This window comes from Pan troglodytes, chromosome 7 (genome assembly GCF_028858775.2).
Source record: "Pan troglodytes isolate AG18354 chromosome 7, NHGRI_mPanTro3-v2.0_pri, whole genome shotgun sequence".
Taxonomy (NCBI): domain Eukaryota; kingdom Metazoa; phylum Chordata; class Mammalia; order Primates; family Hominidae; genus Pan; species Pan troglodytes.
In genome coordinates, this window is record NC_072405.2 from 48,959,097 (window position 1) to 48,978,072 (window position 18,976).

An 18,976-nucleotide genomic window follows, 5' to 3' on the forward strand; every position below is an offset into this window, starting at 1 on the left:
TGTCAAAGTGGTTTACCCCTGACTAAACACAATGTATATAATTTAGCCCATAGGTCAGGGGGGTCAGGAACTTTAAGGCTCATTACACACAGTACTCTATGGACAGGACTGTGGACACTATGGAAGAGAACTCTGATAGAGAAAACATTATGAAAGTTTGGAATCTAAGGCCTAACAGACACTACACCAGAGGAATTAACAGAAGACAACTTGATGGAAGTGAGTGCATCTGAGCCAGTGACAGATAATGAGGAAGAAGACATTGAAGAAGCAGTGCCAGAAAACAAGTCGATGTTAGACAATCTGGCAGAAGCAGTCCAATGATTCAAGACTGCTTTTTGACTTCTTTTATGACATGGGCCCTTATATGATACAGATACTGAAATAAAAGCAAGCAATGGAGGGACTGGTACTGTAGACAAACATTTTTAGAGAAATAAAAAAGCAAAAAAGTCAAATAAATGATGATGTATTTCATAAAGTTACACCGAGAGTGCCTGACTGTCTGCCTCTCCTTCCACCTTTTCCACCGCTTTTGCCTCTGCCACCCCTGAGAAGCAGAACCAACCCCTCCTCTTCATCCTACTCCACCTACTCAACATGAAGATGATGAGTACTTCCACTTAACATATAGTAAATATATTTTCTCTTCCTGATGATTTTCTTAATAACATTTTATTTATGTTACTTTATTGTAAAATTACAGTATAAAGTATGTATAACCCACAAAATATGTGTTAATCAACTATGTTATTGGTAAGGCTTCCAGTCAACAGTAGGCTATTAGTAGTTAAGTTTTTGAGGAGTCAAAAGTTATTTGCAGATTTTCAACCGTGTAGGGGGTTGGTGCCCCTGATCCTTGTGTTGTTCAAGAGTCAATTGTACTTGGCGACACATTTAACAAATGGTGTGCAAAACCTTTACACTGAAAACTACAAAACATTGCCTATACAACCTAAACATAAATGAATAGAGAGATACAGGATGTTCATGGATTGGAAGACTCAATACTTTGAAGAATTTAAATAAATTATTCCCAAATTGGTCTATAGACTGAATTCAATCCCATTCAACATTCCAACAAAGCTTTTATGCAAGATTGATTCTAAAATTTATATAGACATTTAAAGGATTTAGAACAGCCAAATAATCTTGAGAAAGAAGAAGAAAGTTGGAGAACTTGCACTACCTCATTTCGAGACTTCTAGAATGCTGAAAAATCATTACAGTGTGGTGCTGGTATAAAGACAAAGAGATCCATGGAACAGAATAAATTGTCCAGATATAGACTCACACAATCAAAAGATGTTCAATAAAGGTCATTCACGGCAATTCAATGAGGAAAAGTAAATATTTTCTGCAACTTTCTGTAACAACTGTGTAAATATATAAAAATGAAATAAATTTTAACCTTTACTTCATACTGTACACAAAAATTAATTTCAGATACATCATAATCCTACATGTAAAAGTTAAAACTATGAAATTTGTAGAAGAAAACATACAAGAATATCTTGGTACAGGCAAAGAGTTTTTTAGGTAAGACACAAAAAGCAATGATTATAAAAGAATAAAAAAGTTAAGTTAGCCTCCCAAAATTTAAAAATGCCTGCTCATTGAAAGGCTTAAGAAAATTAATAGCCAAGTCACAAACTAGGAGAAAATATTCATAATGCATATATTCAACAAAGAATGTGAATCCATATGTGAAAGCCTTCTACCTCATCTCATTAATAAAAGGCAAAAAACAAATTTTTAAAAATAGATAAAAGACATGAACAGACACTTCACAAAGGAAGATACACAAATGACCAATAAGCACATTTAAAAAGTACTTGACGGCAGGGTGTGGTGGCTCACACCTGTAATCCCAGCACTTTGGGAGGCCAAGGTGGGCAGATCATGAGGTCAAGAGATCAAGACCATCCTGACCAACATGGTGAAACCCCGTCTCTACTAAAAATACGAAAATTAGCTGGGCGTGGTGGCATGCACCTGTAGTCCCAGCTACTTGGGAGGCTGAGGCAGGAGAATCTCTTGAACCTGGGAGGCAGAGGTTGCAGTGAGCTGAGATGGTGCCACTGCACTCCAGCCTGGCAACAGAGCAAGACTCCGTCTCAAAAAAAAAAAAAAAGTACTTGACATCATTAGTCAATATGGAAATATGAATTAAAGGCATCATGAAATACCCTCCTATATGCACTAAAATGGCTAAAATTTAAAAGACTGCCATGAACAGATGTTGGTGAGGCTATGGAATTTTTATGTGTTGGCTTTTTGAAGTGCAAAATAATGCAACTATTTTAGATTTTGGCAGTTTCTTCTATAGTTAAAAATACATGCAACTTATGACCCAGCAATCCTATGCCTATTTACCAAGAGAAGTAAAACATACGTTGACCAAAAAAAGTCTTGTGCCGTAATGTTCATGAAAGCTTTATCTAAAATAGCACCAAAATAATCCAAAGGTCATCAATGAATAGAGTGGATAGACAAACTGTGGTATTTTTGCATATAGAATACTACTCAGTAATAAAAAAGGTACTACTTTGCTTTATATGCTATAAATGGATAAATTTCATAAACAATGTGCGATCCAAAATAAGCCAGACACACAAGAAATACATATTTTATGATTCCACTTATGTGGAGTTTTAGAACAAGCAAAACTAATCTATGATGAAAAAATGAGAAAAGTGGTTCTCTGGAATGGAGGGTTGGAGTTGACATGGGAATTTTCCCATGATAGAAAAGTTATGTATCTTAATAGGGCTGTGGGTTACACAGGTGTTTGCACTGTCAAAACTCATAGAACTGTAACATGTAATATCTCTGCATTTCACTATACATATAATATGCATCATTTTAAAAAATTAAAACAAAATTAGAAATAGTTTCTTATAAAAAATATTAAATCAGAATCCTTCTAGAAATGAAAATGATTGCCATGTTAAGAATGTAAGATTTCAAGTGATTTTGTTTTAGGGCATTCTCTGTTCATTCATTCATTCAGAAACTATTGAGTAACTATTATGTGTCTGCCACTACTCTAGGTGTTTTGAACATACAAATGAGCAAACCAGACATAAATGCCTGCTTTTAAGATGCTAATAATCTATAAAGTAAGTAGGGAGAAAGAAAATACAAAAAAAAGTAAGTAAACAAGGCGGTGTTTAAAAATGTGAGAAGTGCTATGAGAGAAAGAGAAAAAGCCTACCATCCTGTTATATTGCTATATCATGCTTCAGCTGCCTGATACCATTTTATTAAAATCATAGATATGCCTATATTTATGGATTAGCATTTTTGCCTTTATTAATTGATTGATCATACATTAGAAGCATTCCAGGAATAGAGGCGGGTGTGTGTGGCATGTGTGTGTGTTTCAAAGTGCTGGGTTACCATAGTTGCTTTATTCTTAAGCTTTTGCAATATTTAATGCTTGAATAAATATCTATCAGGATATCACCTGGAGCGTGTGGAAAGGTTGGTTTCAAGGGCATTGTGCTCAATGCTAATCGCATTCCATGGGCTACTGAGTCACAGTCACATTGAGTTATCGAGTCAAAGCAGCCTTTTTGTCTTCTGTATGAAAGAGAAGCTGCTCAAATGTTACAGAATTCAGACACCAAAGTCATTAAGATGTAGTTGTACATAAAAGATGCAGCACTGATAATTCAAAATAGACAGGAAGAATGTGCTCTAGGAATAATTTTTCTTCAAGTCATAATATCTGGCACCAAACATAAATAAAGTCCTATTTTTCTCCTTCACCGCCCAGCCGGGAAGGAGTCACTGAGACAACTTGTTATCTGCCAGTAACACAGGCATTGCAGGTAGGCCTTCAGCTATGGAGAGACCCTGCCTATTGTTTTAACAAGACATAGACTGAAAACATGTGAAATCCTCCATCAAAAAGCAGTAGTACCATTGACTCAACAGCTTCTGCAATGAGTTTATCCAACATACTGAAATAGGAAGCCCCAAGTTGCTTTTCTGTAGCTAGAACACATACACATAAATAAAGTGTTATTAATATTTGCTCTTTTTTTGTTGTTTTTAATCAGGTCTTTTGGAAAAAATCAATCTCGAATCAAGCTCTATGTACGTAGCCATGGATCTCCAACTTTAAATCTATGCTGCAGTATAAGATTCTTCCATGATGACTTCTTAGCTGTCTCTAGCTTGTTTCCTGACCTTTGCCCATGCATATGTGATTCTGCTCACATGGAATGCCTTCTGACCTTCTAAAATGCCACCCACTTTTCCAGTTCCAAATCAAGTATATTCCCTTGGTGAGATCTTCTGCAACCAACATATTGAGAAGTGACCTGTCCCTCCTCTCAACTCATTGTAGCATGACCTTTTATATTACTTATTTTGTCTAGAAATGTTCCAAGTCATTTTCTGTTATAATTATCCCCCTTACAGGTTCACAGCCAGATTACGGTAATTAGAATTGTAGGCTCTGTAGGCAGAACCCTGTTTAAACCCAGGTTGCTGTCTCCAAATTGATTTGCAAATGTTATTATCTATAGCTTACAGCCGTTATGAATGACCTGCCCACAAAAGCTCATCAAACTTACACCAAATCTGAAGTATAGTATCAATAGCACCCCTTGCAGAATTATTTTTATTTTTCTGAGATAAATGCATTTTCTCAGAAAATATAATATGCAATTTTGCTGTACTTCTATGCTGCCAACATCGAGCTGATCAAAAGTATGTAGGTGATCAAAAATGCTTAAATGGTTGCTGGTGATAAAATATTCTATTTAGTCCCACAAATTGGTTGATGGCTTCCTAAGGAATCCACAGAAGTAATCCTCATGCTATGTTTTCCAAATTCAGCAGCTTCTGTGAAACCTCACAGGAACTTCAAATGATACATGGTTTCTAGCTGTCAAGAAAACCCTGTCTGGGCATGGTGCGGAGGAGACAGGTGTTGACTACATAGTGCCACACAGCACTGTCTTGCCGTGATTTCCTGGAGATTTTATTGAAGGGGCTTGGGCTTGCTTCAAGTCATTAAGTTGAGTCAATTTGTTGCTTTGTTTTGGCTAAATTTATAAAAGCACAAAAGTTTAAGGTAAGATAATACCATTTGGCCTTTTTAGCATCTTTTTTTTTTTTTTTTTTTTTAATTTTTGAGACAGAGTCTCACTCTGTTACCCAGGCTGGAGTGCAATGGCGAAATCTCGGCTCACTGCAATTTCTGCCTCCCGGGTTCAAGCGATTCTCCTGCCTCAGCCTCCCAAGTAGCTGGGATTATAGGTGCGCACTGCCACAGCCGGTTAATTTTTGTATTTTAATACAGACGGGGTTTCACCATATTGGCCAGGCTGGTGTTGAACTCCTGACCTCAAGCAATCCGCCCGCCTCAGCCTCCCATTCAGCATCTTTTTTTTCTTTTTTAAACACTGCTACTCTACAAAAGCATTTGTTAAAGAAGGCAGTTAAAGATAAAGCAGAAGGAAAACAATCTGGTTCATGAATGTGCCTTTGGTCTGAAAAGCAGTCAATAAAAATATGGAAATTAACACTTTGAAACAAAGGAGATTATAAAAATTAAACTAAAGCAAGCCTTCTGCTCATTTCCTTTCTTGTCCATTTCTTTTGGGTGAGCCTCACTTTTTCCTTAATAATTAAAGCAAGAAGAAGAATCATTCCGATTTGTGAAAGCCCCATCTTTTCTCTGAAAGCCCAGTTTTGTGGCAGAAGTGAGAAGAGCTGCCCTTACCTCTCAGTTCCCCCATATCCAGGGTTGTCCCCAGTTGTTCTAACAAAGCAACTCTTGCCGCATTCTTTTTGTGTTTCTTGCCATCATAATGTTGCTGGGCCATCAGAGGGTTATTAAACCAGGCTGCACAGAGCCCACAGTATCTGTCTGAATCTCTTCTTTGATAGGGAGATGCGACCGCCGGAGCAGTGTCCATCCGTGGGGGCTTAAGTGGGCTCAGGGGTGTTGCTGTGAAAGGAAACAACCAGAGAACCACAGCCACGTTAGTCCAACACTGAGTCCACTCTTCCTCAATACCCGAAGACCAAAAGTCTCCGGTTCACTCTAGAGCTTAAACATCCCCAAGAGTTCATTGACAGCAGGAAAATTAGCCCTGCCAGCTTTCATTTTTGAGTTGGGACACAAATAAAAATTCTTAATGTATTGAGATCAGAGTTTGCGTATTGTTATACCAAAATCTGATAATTCAGGAGACCATCCCTTAGGGGAAAAATAAGATTTTAAAAAATAAGTTCTCAGTTATTCCCACTGTGGCTCTCAGGAGCTATGGACAATAGCTCTAAGTATTTGGCTGCCTGGAGTAGCTTTGAAAACATGGTTATTGAAGGCCTTTCCCACTCACTTTTAAAATGCATTCTGCTCTAACATTGGCATTTAGAGAAAAAAAAAAGGTAGTAAAATACAGGGGACAAGCTCAATGAGCCAGGTAAAACTTGAGCAGTAACTTAATTTTTCTAGCATCACTAATAATGCAATAAGCCTATTGTAATTGCCTTCAATTATTTTTGTGTGTGCATAACACTAAAAATAAATATTGGATAAAATGCAACTAAATAAATAAATTCTTAGAGGTAAGGGAGTGATCTATCAGTCAAAATAAAGCTAATACTTGAAGTAAACATTGGACAATCATGACTCAAAAGATTCCGAATGAATGAATTGGAAGTTTGTGTGCTATAAATGTAATTAACCAATAAATAAAGGATTTGGCTAAGTGGTAGAAACTGATCTTTTGGTGACATGGGTTGTATTAATTGAGGAAGTCATGCTAATTTTATTGTCAGCTGCTTCAGTTTATTGTAATAGGCTGTTTTCAACCTCTACCTGCTCACGTTGATGCTGAAATAACAATGTTTTTCTAAAAACCAAAAGAAAAATACTATAGATCAGGTGTACTTATCCAAACAGAATAGACATGTATCACTATTTTGAGATTTCATTGTTCCACCTATTAAATTAACACATTTTATTGTGAGCTTAGGATTATTTCTGGTCCAGAAAACAAACAAACAAAAAAGAGCCTAACTTGCAGGAGCTTACTAATGGAAAGTAAAAATAACTTTTCTATGTATTACAACATACAAGTTGCTTCCATCCTTACAAGGACTATGACTTGGCCTTTTATCCCATTTCTCAGATGATAGATTGATTTCAGAAATGCCAGTGGCTTACTGAAGGTGAGATATCTAGTGATGGGAAAAACAGGACTAAAATGAAATCTGGAATTCCCAAAGTCAATGTTCCCTTCAATACCTTCCCAAGGATCCTTTTCATACTTCTTAATAAGCTAAGGGACATTTTTTCTAGATCCATCATCTTTCTATTTCATATAGGATTTCATTAAATTTTGGAAAAAATATTCCGATCCAAATATTTTGGAGAAGAAATCAATATGTAAATTCTCACATGGGCCATTAGTCCTAAAGCAGTATAGCAGCATCCTGTGTGTGTTCTTGGTCTCTGAGATGTGGGATGCAGCTGGCAAAACCACGAGCATTAGGGTTGTCGTTCCAAGGAAAAGCTGAGGTCCGAGACCTCAATAACAAGTTAAGGAGCCAATTAACCAACTCCCCAAGCTTTCAGGTAACTTTTAGGTGGACTTTTTGTTTGATTAAATAACTTATATAGAAACAAATACTTGTTAAGTGACATTTTAATTCAAGTAATGCCTGTATCATAACAGTATGTCTAAGAAGCTCTTTTTTCTTTATCCAGAGATTTCATCATATCGAGAAGTTTTAGCTAGTTTAGATTAAACTTAATGGTGTTATTTCTACAGGGACTCACAAACAGTACGCCCCTTAAAAGCCTCATTGTGGGATTTGGTCTGTATCACCATGTAGAAATAAAGCTCAAATGTGGGCCATTCCAGCAGCCACCCAGTATCATTCTGCTATGACTTAGAAATAAAAGCTACAAATATGCAGTTGACCTGGATGTGAAAAGATCTCTATCCACTTTTCTGAAGGTAATTGAATCTCACTTTCAAAGCTTCCCAAATCCTTATCAATTTCTGAGGATTTATAGCTAGCTATTGTTTTTGATGGCAATGGAAAACATATCAAATGTCTACAATATGAATAAATGTTGACTCTTGAAGCATAATTTATTTTTCTTTAAAGTAAGCCCTATAAAACATTTTAGTCGATTTTATCAACTGATACCTTCTACACCATATCCTGGTAGGAGTGAGGCACAATAGAATATTCATCAAATAAGATAATCTTATCTTGCACATAAGGAAGTAATTTGATGTAGCTTCTCCCTCTGAATAATTCCACTATCTTGTGTATAGTCTGAAAGTTTAAAGGGTTTTTTTTTTTTTTTGCTTCCGTTGTAACTGTCTTCACTCATTTCAACCCAGCTTATATTCCTTTAGTGCCTATAAAAGCAGGCAAAGGCAGTAGCATAAAAACAGCCTTGAATCAAAGACAGAACTCTGGTTGGGTGGGACTCCACCATCAGTGAGCTGTGTGACCTTTGGCAAATTTCTAATGTCCCTGGTTTCCTCAAGGTAAAAATTCAGACTCACCATCTCTTTTAAAATTAACATACTTTGCAGCTAACCCATAGGGTGTGGACAGAACAAATTGTGGAAGCTCTGTCCCTTCTACAGCTTTCATTCAATACCAAATATAGAAATTATGTGGGAGGAGAGCAGTTTCCAGGTTTTAATGATAAATCTGTGTGTGTACATGAACCCTAACACTTACATGCTTTGGCAGAGTGTATTATTCCAATAAAATGAATGAAGAATGGGGCAAAGATTATCTTTTGGTTTAAAAACATGCTTTAAAAAACACTTTAGTTGACATGTAGTTAATTTCTATTTTGATTTCATAGTTTGTTTTTATTCTAATTGCAAAAAATATTAACTAAATATTTACTTTACCTGCCCTTTATATAGATTCAACCAAAAGTCAATTAATCGAAACCAGTAATTTCAACATTAAACTCACCAGGCTTTAAAAGTTTCTGTGTCCAGACTGTGCCCCAGATCAATTGTATCAAAAACTCTGGGGGTGGGAAGCAAGCATCAGGATGTTTTTAAAACCTCCCTCCTCCCACAGCCTGATTCGTGTTTCCAAAGCACGGCCAATGTTGAGAACAAATGATCTAAATATTGCCACATTTTCTTTGAAAATAACTATAAAATGAAGCTTTCTTAGATCTTCACATAAAAGAAAGAAGCATAATACATCCAACAGCAATGGAGCTAGTTTTGCTGTAGGCAATAGCCAAAATGTCATATCATCCATGAGACAGAAAGAAATAATTACTTGCCTTTTTAAAACCCCAATTAATTTTCCCATTTCACCATAACATAAAAGAATCTCTAAAATAGTAGCTAACATTATAAATTAATATTGGTAAAGTTAGATGGAAATTCTGATTCCTTTCCCCATGAAGAAACTCAAGAGAACATTAAGCTATTATCCCACCAGGCTTTGCCCAAGGCCATGACCAGAATGGTGTGCTGACCTGTACCAGGCTCTCCACATAGCCATGCACCTGTCCCACAAGATGCTACTGAATCCCATATGCTTTGTGGGGCCTTAACAACCTAAGCAAGAAGTAGTTCTCCCTCCTCTAAGCTTATAAAGCATTTACTCACTGCACAATTCATTTGGCATTTCTTAAATACCACCTTGTAACCTTAGCTGTGTGAATGCGCATCTGTGTGTATGTGTAAGGGAAATTGGAACGGAAGCTCCCATTAGACACTTTTGCATTGGCTCTCTTCTAGTACATTTTCACAATCCCTGTTTCAATTCATAAAAATGCAAAAACCCCTGAAACTCAAGTTTTTTCAGATTCATTTATTACCAAAACCTGACCTGAAGTCTCATGAGATTATTTATAGTCTTTACATTTGGTATAAACGTACATACATATTGCAATAGAATTATTAATATCTTTGGTCATGGACTGCTGTCCTATCTCCATATAAACACAGTGTATGGTATCTGTGCCTTATTATACATCCCAAATCCTACAATTTCTGATCTGCAAAATACAATCAGCCCCAAATATTTTCAACAAAAGATCATGGATCTGTGGTTGATTCAGAGTCAGTAAAATCAATGCGAGCCCTCTAAGGCTTGAGCTAATTGAAGCAAGTCAGTTTTCAACACTTGATTTCTAAGAATCACCTCATCATGGAATGAATTTCAACATCACTCTTAGTACCTTGTGCAAGGTTTGTCAAGGAGTATGTTATCAGCTGCTGTCACCTGTTGGATATGTTGTCTTGAGTAATAATATAAAATAATATGTATATTCATCTTATATTTATTTATTCCATGCATAATAATCATAGTTGATTTAAGGATAAAAATATTTCCACAGCTCCTGTGTGTGTCTCTATGTTAGTCTGTTCTCACCCTACTAATAAAGACATACCTGAGACTGGGTAATTTACAAAGGAAAGAGGTTTAGTTAACTCATAGTTCCACAGGGCTGGAGAGGCTTCAGGAAACTTACAATCATGGCAGAAGTGGAAGAAAACACGTCCTTCTTCACATGGCAGCAGGAAGGAGAAATGCCAAGCAAAGGACGGGAAGGCCCCTTATAAAGCCATCAGATCTTGTGAGAACTCACTCACTATCACTAGAACAACAGTGTGGGGGTAACCACCCTCATGATTCAATTACTTCCCACTGGGTCCCCGCTCCCACGACAAATGGAGATTATGAGAGCTACAATTCAAGATGAGATTTGGGTGGGGACACAGCCAAACCATATCAGTCTCTATCAGAAAATTTCCTCATTCTGTAATTGGCTACATTGTCTAATTGTCTAACATATTCTACAACCTAACTCTTCATGGCGCCAGCACTTTGCATGCAACAGACACATAGTGTAAATTCCAAGCCTTTTGATGAATAAATGAATGAATGAATAAATAAAATGTTCTTTACACTATGAGAAAGTAAAGAAATATGGTAACCAAGAGTTTTCTTGTTTCTTCCAGATTGTGTCATTTAGAGCTTAGGTAGCTAAGTCCTGTGCCAGTCAATATAAATATAAGCCAGTACCTGACAAGGTCCTGGTGGCTAAATTGAAGAAAGGTAACATGTCAAAGTGTACATACATATCACAGTCTCTCTCCTTCTTTTGGATTCAACTAAATATATTAAAAGCCATTATTCCCCCAAACTTATATTTTCTGAGGTGGCCTATATCTGTAAGTTGCAGAGAGTGCACATCCTTCTGGAAAATTTACTTTCAAACAGGAAACCTTTTACTCTGACTTGTTTATCCTGGCATCCAAACCCTAACTCCAGCTTTCAGTATGGCCCCACCATCCTAGCTTTCCTGGGACTTAGAGGGTTTCCCAGGACCTGCGGTTTTTGGGGCTAAAACAAGGAAAGTCCTAGGCAAACTGAAATTGGTCACCCCAGCTTCGGAGGACAGACTGGATTTAACATCATCCTGGGAAATTAGTAAAGACTTTGGGAACAACTGTTCCAGAGATGAGAGCAGGTGTTTCAACCGAGAAGACAAGATTCACGGACAGATCTCAAAGCTCTGTCAGACCACCAGGTGAGCGTCATTAGCTGGGGAAGAGGGTGACACCGTCAGCAGTGAGATAAATTCCTACCTGCCTGTCTGCCTTCTAGGCCCTTCCAGTTTGCCAAGGAGCCACAGGGTTCTCTGCCATTCAAGCTGACAACATACACTCCTCTCTCTCTCTCTCTATCTCTACATGTCTAATGCACACATACACACACACACACATACACTTTCTCTCTCTACATCCCCCATCAAGCTCCCTCCCCAAGCCCCTGGCTCTTTATTTTCTTCCTTCCTTCTTTTCTCCTCTTTTCTCTCCCTTTTCTCTCATGCTTAATGCTTTCTAGGCTTTAGGATAGCGAAGTTTAATTCATTCTCACAAGGGATGTGGGGGCTTTTGATATAGAGAAATAAAGCCAGAATTTATTCATTTTAAAGTATGTGGTTTCTCTCACCTAAGCCATTCTTATCCACAACAATAATTCTTCCCAGTTGTGTGATATTATGCAGTTTATTATGTCTGTTCCTTGTGTTTTCTTAAGTTACTCAGAGATTTTGTCTGGTCAATAAGGCAGCTTGAAACCCAGCGAGATGAACCCACTAGTGTAGAGTCCCTTGATTAATAAGCAGCAGAGGAAGTGGTAAAGACCAGATCTCTGGACTCTAAGACCAGCCCCATATTTCAATGTCAACTCGTTTCCAATAATGCCTACAGAGCAATAGGCCAAATAAACAAACAGATTAATTCTAGAATCAAAACACATTTCCTAGGCTTCAACATCTGCTCTCAGTGGCGATTATTTGGAAATGTGCATTTTTTCTAAAAAACACTTTTTCTGATTTCCAGTCCCTATGATAAACTGCCTTTATTTTTTTCCTACCCTAAATCAAATTAATGATAGCAGTATTTCTTCAGCAAATATCACTGTTTTTTGCAAATGCTACCAACAGTAAAGTTAGATTAGATCATTCAGTGAGTGGCTTAAGAGGCAGCTGTCAGTGTCATTCTGTAGTGCTGTCACCACACAGTCCAGCCTCCTCTTCAGGGAAGCACCTCACCTCCGTGCCCACCACAAAGTCAGGCCTCATACTTAGATTTATTTTGCATCTCTGGCAGAGGCGTGGGCCTCTTGTGTAGATAGTAGATGCTCAATGAACATGTGATAAATACATGAAGAAAAGTACTGGTGACTTTTAATATCAACTTCGGGGGAATTTTCATGTTTTGATAAATATTATAGCTAAACATTAAATATTTGATAGTTTCATTAAACTTATTTTACAGGGTTAAAGAAACAAGTTAGATACTCTTAATAGATGATAGATTAAATAAATTTTAGTCATCTATACTCTGAAAGACATGCAGAAATTAAAAAAAGGTATGTTTTAGAAAAGTATTTAGATACCTGGGGACATGTTCAGAACAGGATGTAAACTAAAAGATGTGGTTTATATGTATAATATCAACAAAATCACTTATACACATAGCTGCAAAACTTTATATAACTATAACTACTACTATTACTATATATATGTATAAAACAATGTAGACTAGAAGGCTATAGATAAAAATCTTAGTAATAGGTGTTTCTGAGTTGTGGAATATGGGTGATCTGCTTTGTACTCATGGATATATACTCCCCTATGTAGATGGAAGACATTTTTATTTTACCATTTATATATAGGCCACATTTAATATTACCTTGTTTTAGTACAAAGTCTAAAAAACACTGCTTAGGGAACTTGTGGTGCCACAACCCAGTCTTAAATCTCAGAAGATTTTATTTGCAATGCTTTATTACTAATTTATTGTAGAGTTGAGGTAAAATGAGTTGGAGGAAGGCTGGCCCAGTCAGAACATAATGTGAAAGTACCAGCTTCCCTGATTTCTCTAAAAGATCCTGAGAAAAGCAGTTGTCCCACTGTTATCACAGATCCAAATATGGCTCTAATTGTTTAGATAAAAAGAAGTACGTGTCTTCTCACATGATATGTCTGGATGCGAATTCTGCTACCCAGCACCATGAGATAGAAAAATCCACATGCTATTTATTTTATACCACAAAGGAAATTAAAAAGCACTATAATATATCCGATGTTTCAAAATACATGCCATTTCACATTTCCTGAGAATGAACGAAAATGAAGATGACTTAAGGGGACTGTCCAATTCAATTATGCATCAACCTTCTAAGTATAATCAGCCTATTAACAGAAGTTGCTTCTTTACCCACACTGCATTCATATATCGTCAGTCTTCATTAAGAGAGTATTCATAGACCATTGAGTTTCATTAATATAGAATAATTCCCTCTAGTTTCAGTCACTTGAATAAGTTCTAAATATTGTAAGTATGCTTGTTTTCTGCAGAATTTTAATCTTTGAAAATACGCCATTAAATAGAACTTTAGAGGGGATAAAAGTCCTTTTATGACTTTCTTGTGTTTCTTGGCAAAAGAATCCAAAGGCTGTAATATTGCACATTCTTTGCCTTGAAATCAAGAGGCCAGAATCTAAGGTCCATGAGGCAAGGATTTTTATCCTTTGTTTACTGATAGATTCCAGGTACCTAGAACTGGGCTTGGCACATAATAGGTGTTAAATAAACCCTTCTTGAATGAAGGGAGCAGCTTATTCTCCATAGTGTAACTTACATAAGAGAAGAAATCACTTCTCTTACATAAACTGCTGTACTTGAGGACATCCTGCAGGTATAACGATGAATGCCGGAATCAATGATAGCATCCACCCTGTCCAGACGGATCTGAAAATCAGTTATTTCCCTGTAGTATACTCATGGTATTAAATCTTCAAACACTACTCAGTCAAGGTGCTACACTCCCTGAGTTCATTATTAAAATCTCCGGTTATGGCCACAGTTCTCAAACTCTGTGCAGAGCTGTCCTATGATGACACAATGAACTAAGTCATAAGAAATCTGTAAGGTATTTTAACATTTTGAGGAAAGCCTCATAACATCTGTTGGACACCACAGGGACCATTAGCTTAAGGTAGCTCACAGTTTCAACTTAGATGCTACATTCCTTTTAATTATTTTGATTTCTGTGAAACTGGGTTTTTGGATACTGCTGTGTATGACCAGTCAATCAAATCATTCACTGAGAAACAAGAAACACAGGTGACAAGGTCCAATTTGGTTTTAAAGTTATGCAGTACCCACCAGGCAAACACATTCATTAGTGTAGTTATTTAAGAAGGAAACAAAAATGTTATGAATTTTTTTTTCAATTTGTGGGTATAATTATTTCAGACCAGGCACAGTGGCTCACGCTTGTAATTCCAGAACTTCAGGAGGCTGAAATGGGTGGATCACTCAAGCCCAGGAGTTTGGAACCATCCTGGGCAACATGGCAAAACCCAGTCTCTACAAAAAATACAAAAATTAGATGGGTATGGTGGCATGCGCCTGTAGTCCCAGCTACACAGGGAGGGGCTTAGATGGGAGGATTGCTTGATCCCATAAGGTCAAGGCTGCAGTGAGCCATATTTGTGCCACTGCATTCTAGCCTGGGACCAGAGGAGATCCCGTCTTAGAAAAAAAAAAAAAAAATCAGATGGCTACTAAATTATTAGGACATAAGTACTTAAGTTGTTTGGACCTAGCTATTTAATAAACTTACCTATTAGGCATTTCTTTCGACCTAAGGGAATAGCAAAAGAAAAAGAAGAGTACAGAGACATTAAGACTGTGGTAAAATTTCAGAAACTCTAAGAGTTATGACTTCACGCATTGCTTAGCAAGAATCAATGATCTGCTAACTGGGCACTGCTAGAAACCATGATGGCCTTTTGTCGTAAACCTCAAACCCCACATTTAACACGGAGTTCCAAAAGGACAACGTGGGCTTCCCTGACAGGAACTGGTTGAGCCACTGGCACTCCCAATGCCCACTGCAGGTGCCGCTCTTGGAGTACTGAGCTGGAGGCACCCCCTGGATCACTGGCAGTATCCTATAGGAGCTACAGGACTGGTGCACTGACACCTGGGAACTGAAACCAGCTTTGGTTCTTTTAATTCTACCAGTCTTCCCCAGACACCTAATCCATACCCCGTGCTCAGGGTTGGGGAATGATTTACTTATCCGGCAGCATTAGCTATTCAACTAGAGAGCCAGCTTCCTGGATCATTTCTTATATCCTTATGAATATTTATAGAGAATTCAAAGATGAGGAAAGTGATCAGTGCCAGAGGCACAGCAGAGAGAAAGTGCAGGCTAAGTTTAGAGGAAGAGAGGCAAAGAGGGTGGCCTTTTGTCCTGGGCTAGAATAGAGCTGTGACTTTAGAATGAATTTACGGAAGTTGGTGCTGTTCCATTCTGTGAGTGGAATGCCTGTGTCTATAACCGCTCTTCAGCTACCACCCCCACCCCTGAAAAAAGGGACCTCATGGTTTCTCTATTGAACCTCCATTTTGAGTTGCCTTAAGCATATATCCCTAAAAATAACATTGGTCTTTATAACCCATGGTTTGCAAGCTATGAAAATTGGCTGCGTTTTGTATTTAAATGATGAATATTAGTTATGCATATATTTTGCATGTATCACTTTGAATTTAATCTAGAAATAAAGCACTTTATCTCAACTGCCATTTGGGAACTGCTGTTCTGAGTCAGTCTATGAAATCAAAAGCAACTCTAGAACTCTTGAGATCAGATGTAAGGTAGATGGGGCTACTCTGCTCCATCATGTCAAGTCCCTCCCATCACCAAGATTGAAAGAATTCAGAGTATTAAATGTAAAAGCAAGAAGGTACCCTAGTCCCTGAGGGCTTGAAGACCACACCCCTACACCACTGCTTCTCCAATTGAGCAATGAGGCTGATGAACAAAGGAGCACTGCAAAGGAGGAAGTCGGTTTTAGGGTACATAAGACTTGCAGACAAAAGTTGGAAAATCCTTAAGCAAATTCAGTCCCTAGGGGAGCAGAAGCCTACTTAGAGCCTGAATTATTCTGCTGTGTCACCCACAATTATTAATTTAACTATGGCTTGGTCAAAAATTGCATACTTCATTATTGCCATGCAGACACAGATGGAAGGGAGCACATGAGACAAAATATGAATGATTTATTTTGAGGGATTTTTTTTAGGACAAGTGTATCATTAACAGCCAGTGAGGATGTAGCTGCTTTAAAACCTGCTGCTCCAAGTGTGCACCACCCACCAAGACCATTCAAAGCACTAGGTAGCTGATTAAAGAAGCCCATCTCAGGCCCCAACCTGGACCACAGGATAAGAATCTGCATTTTGCAAGAGGCTTGAGTGACTCATATGCAAATTAAATTAGGAAAGCACTGGATTAGGTTCCTGTCAGAATCACCTTGGGGATGTTTAGACACTCAAAGACTCCAGACCCACTTAGGCCATGAGCTCAGAATGGCTTGGGGTGGGGCCCAGCCACGATAGATGTTAAAGCTTTGCAGGTACCTCCAATGGGCAGACAGGACTGGGAACCCTCAGACTGGAGCAACAGAGTAGGGATGGGCTTCACTTGCACCTCAGCCATACCAAATATTCATATAGTCATGTTTCATTCATTCAACTATGTTCTGGCACTGTGCCCTGCCTTAGGTATAGAGAGCCATCCATGACCTCAAGGAGCTTAAAGTCTGAAATAGACATATTTTGAACTAATTTTACAGGACTATTTTATTAAGATGTATTAATTCTACAGAAGTCTATGTACTTAAAAAAAAATCACAGGCGAGGCACGATGGCTCACACCTGTAATCCCAGCACTTTGGGAGGCTGAGGTGGGAAGACTGCTTGAAACCAGGAGTTCAAGACCAGCCTGGACAACATAGTGAGACTGCACCCCCAGCTAATTGGGAGGCTGAGGTAGGAGGAAATCTTGAGCCCAGGAATTCAAAGCTTGAGTGAGCTATGATCACTCCACTCTACTCCAACCTGGGTAACAGAGTGAGACCCCAGTCTCAATGAAAAAAAATTAAAAATTAGCCTGGCATAGTGATGCACGTCTGTAGTCCCTGCTACTCGGGAGTCTGAGGTGAGAGATTCCTTTGACCCCAGGAAGCTGCAGTGAGCCGTGGTTGCGCCACTGCATTCCAGCTTGGGCAACAGAGTGAGTCCCTGTCTCTACAAATTAAAAAAAAAGTAATAACAATTTTTAAAAATCATAAGAGCAACAGGTACAAAGAAAATAATATCATGAAATATCATTTTGAAATAAAACCAAAACTAGATTCAAATCACAACTCTGGTGGGTTATTTTACCTAGTGAGAATGTTTCCTAAAATAAAATGGGGCCAGTGGTTCAATTTCACAACCTTGTTGTGAGGTTTGAAAGTGTCTGTTTGACAAAAGTTACTTTGCAGGCATCTTGACCACAGAGAAAACTAAGACTAGAACCCAGATCCCCTAACTGCTGCCCTGTGTTGTTTCCTCAATCCCACATTGCTGGGCTGTGAAGAACATGAGGCGGGAAAAGCAGTTGGTAAGAGTGAGTCAGAAAAGTTAGTGCAGTGGTGGTGGCATGTTCCTGTAGCTGGTCGTAAGTTTGCTGACACTCCAGCAGTCAGAGATTCCTTCAAAGCTATCTACGATGTTTTACAGAATAATAGAAAGTATATATAAGAGGCAGAGAGATGATATGAGGAAGAAAAGTATATGATGCAGCATAAAGGATGTGGAATTACTTAGCCAGAAGACGGGGCACTGAAGTACAACTTAATGACACTTGAGACACATAGAAGGTGACAGAATTTGGGCTGATGGCCAGCTGTTTCCCAAAGCTGCTGAAAAACAGTTTTGAAACACAGAAGAGAGGGAGCTTAAGGGAGCTGATCCCTGATGTGAAGGCATGCTGACTGTCCCGAGGAGGGCGGTTCTGGGAGGTTGGTAGAATTTAGGATTATTAATACCTGATGGGGGAGGGAGAGATATTGGGTAAAGCATACCAGCCAATGAGAAAGAGTTAAATAGAATCTTATTGGAAACAGAAAACATGTTGGTGATTCAAGATTCATGAACTTCTAGGTAGAAGTCATTCTATACCCTATACTCTGGATGAAATATTTTTTTTAAAGCACAATTTTTGAATATTAAATCATCAGGTTTCATCAATTGTATGGACCTCTTTCTCTCTGACTTACTTTGACTACAAATAAAACCTCCCTTTGTGTCAAAAAGGATGGACTAAATGTCCATTTACCACATATACTACAGTGAATCCTTCCCTCACCTTCTCATCAGCATTCTTGATATATTAGTTTTGCTAACTGAAAATGAAAGGCCAGGCATTAAGATTTCATCTGCTCTGTAGAGTGAAGTGCAAAATGAAGATGCTAATGATTAGCAGTTTCCACTAATCAGGAAATAATCACAGCAAGAATTCACGGGTAGGCCTTCAACCCATCTCCTGCTTCTCAGTTAAGTGATCTCAACAAGTGGCAAGAGAGCAG

General features: G+C 38.1%; 1 protein-coding gene across 6 annotated transcripts in view; it reads right to left on the reverse strand.

Moving 5' to 3' along the window:
- Window positions 1-18,976, reverse strand: part of ZMAT4 (zinc finger matrin-type 4) — a 380,296-nt gene that overhangs the window by 147,548 nt on the left and 213,772 nt on the right. For 5 of the 6 annotated variants that reach the window (XM_016959386.4, XM_009455235.5, XM_063817046.1 and 2 more), the window contains exon 5: window positions 5,741-5,968. The exons of the other annotated variant lie outside the window; for it this stretch is intronic. In XM_016959386.4, the coding sequence (XP_016814875.1) occupies window positions 5,741-5,968 (228 nt within the window). The remainder of the gene's footprint in view (window positions 1-5,740; window positions 5,969-18,976) is intronic. 6 annotated transcript variants of the gene reach the window in all.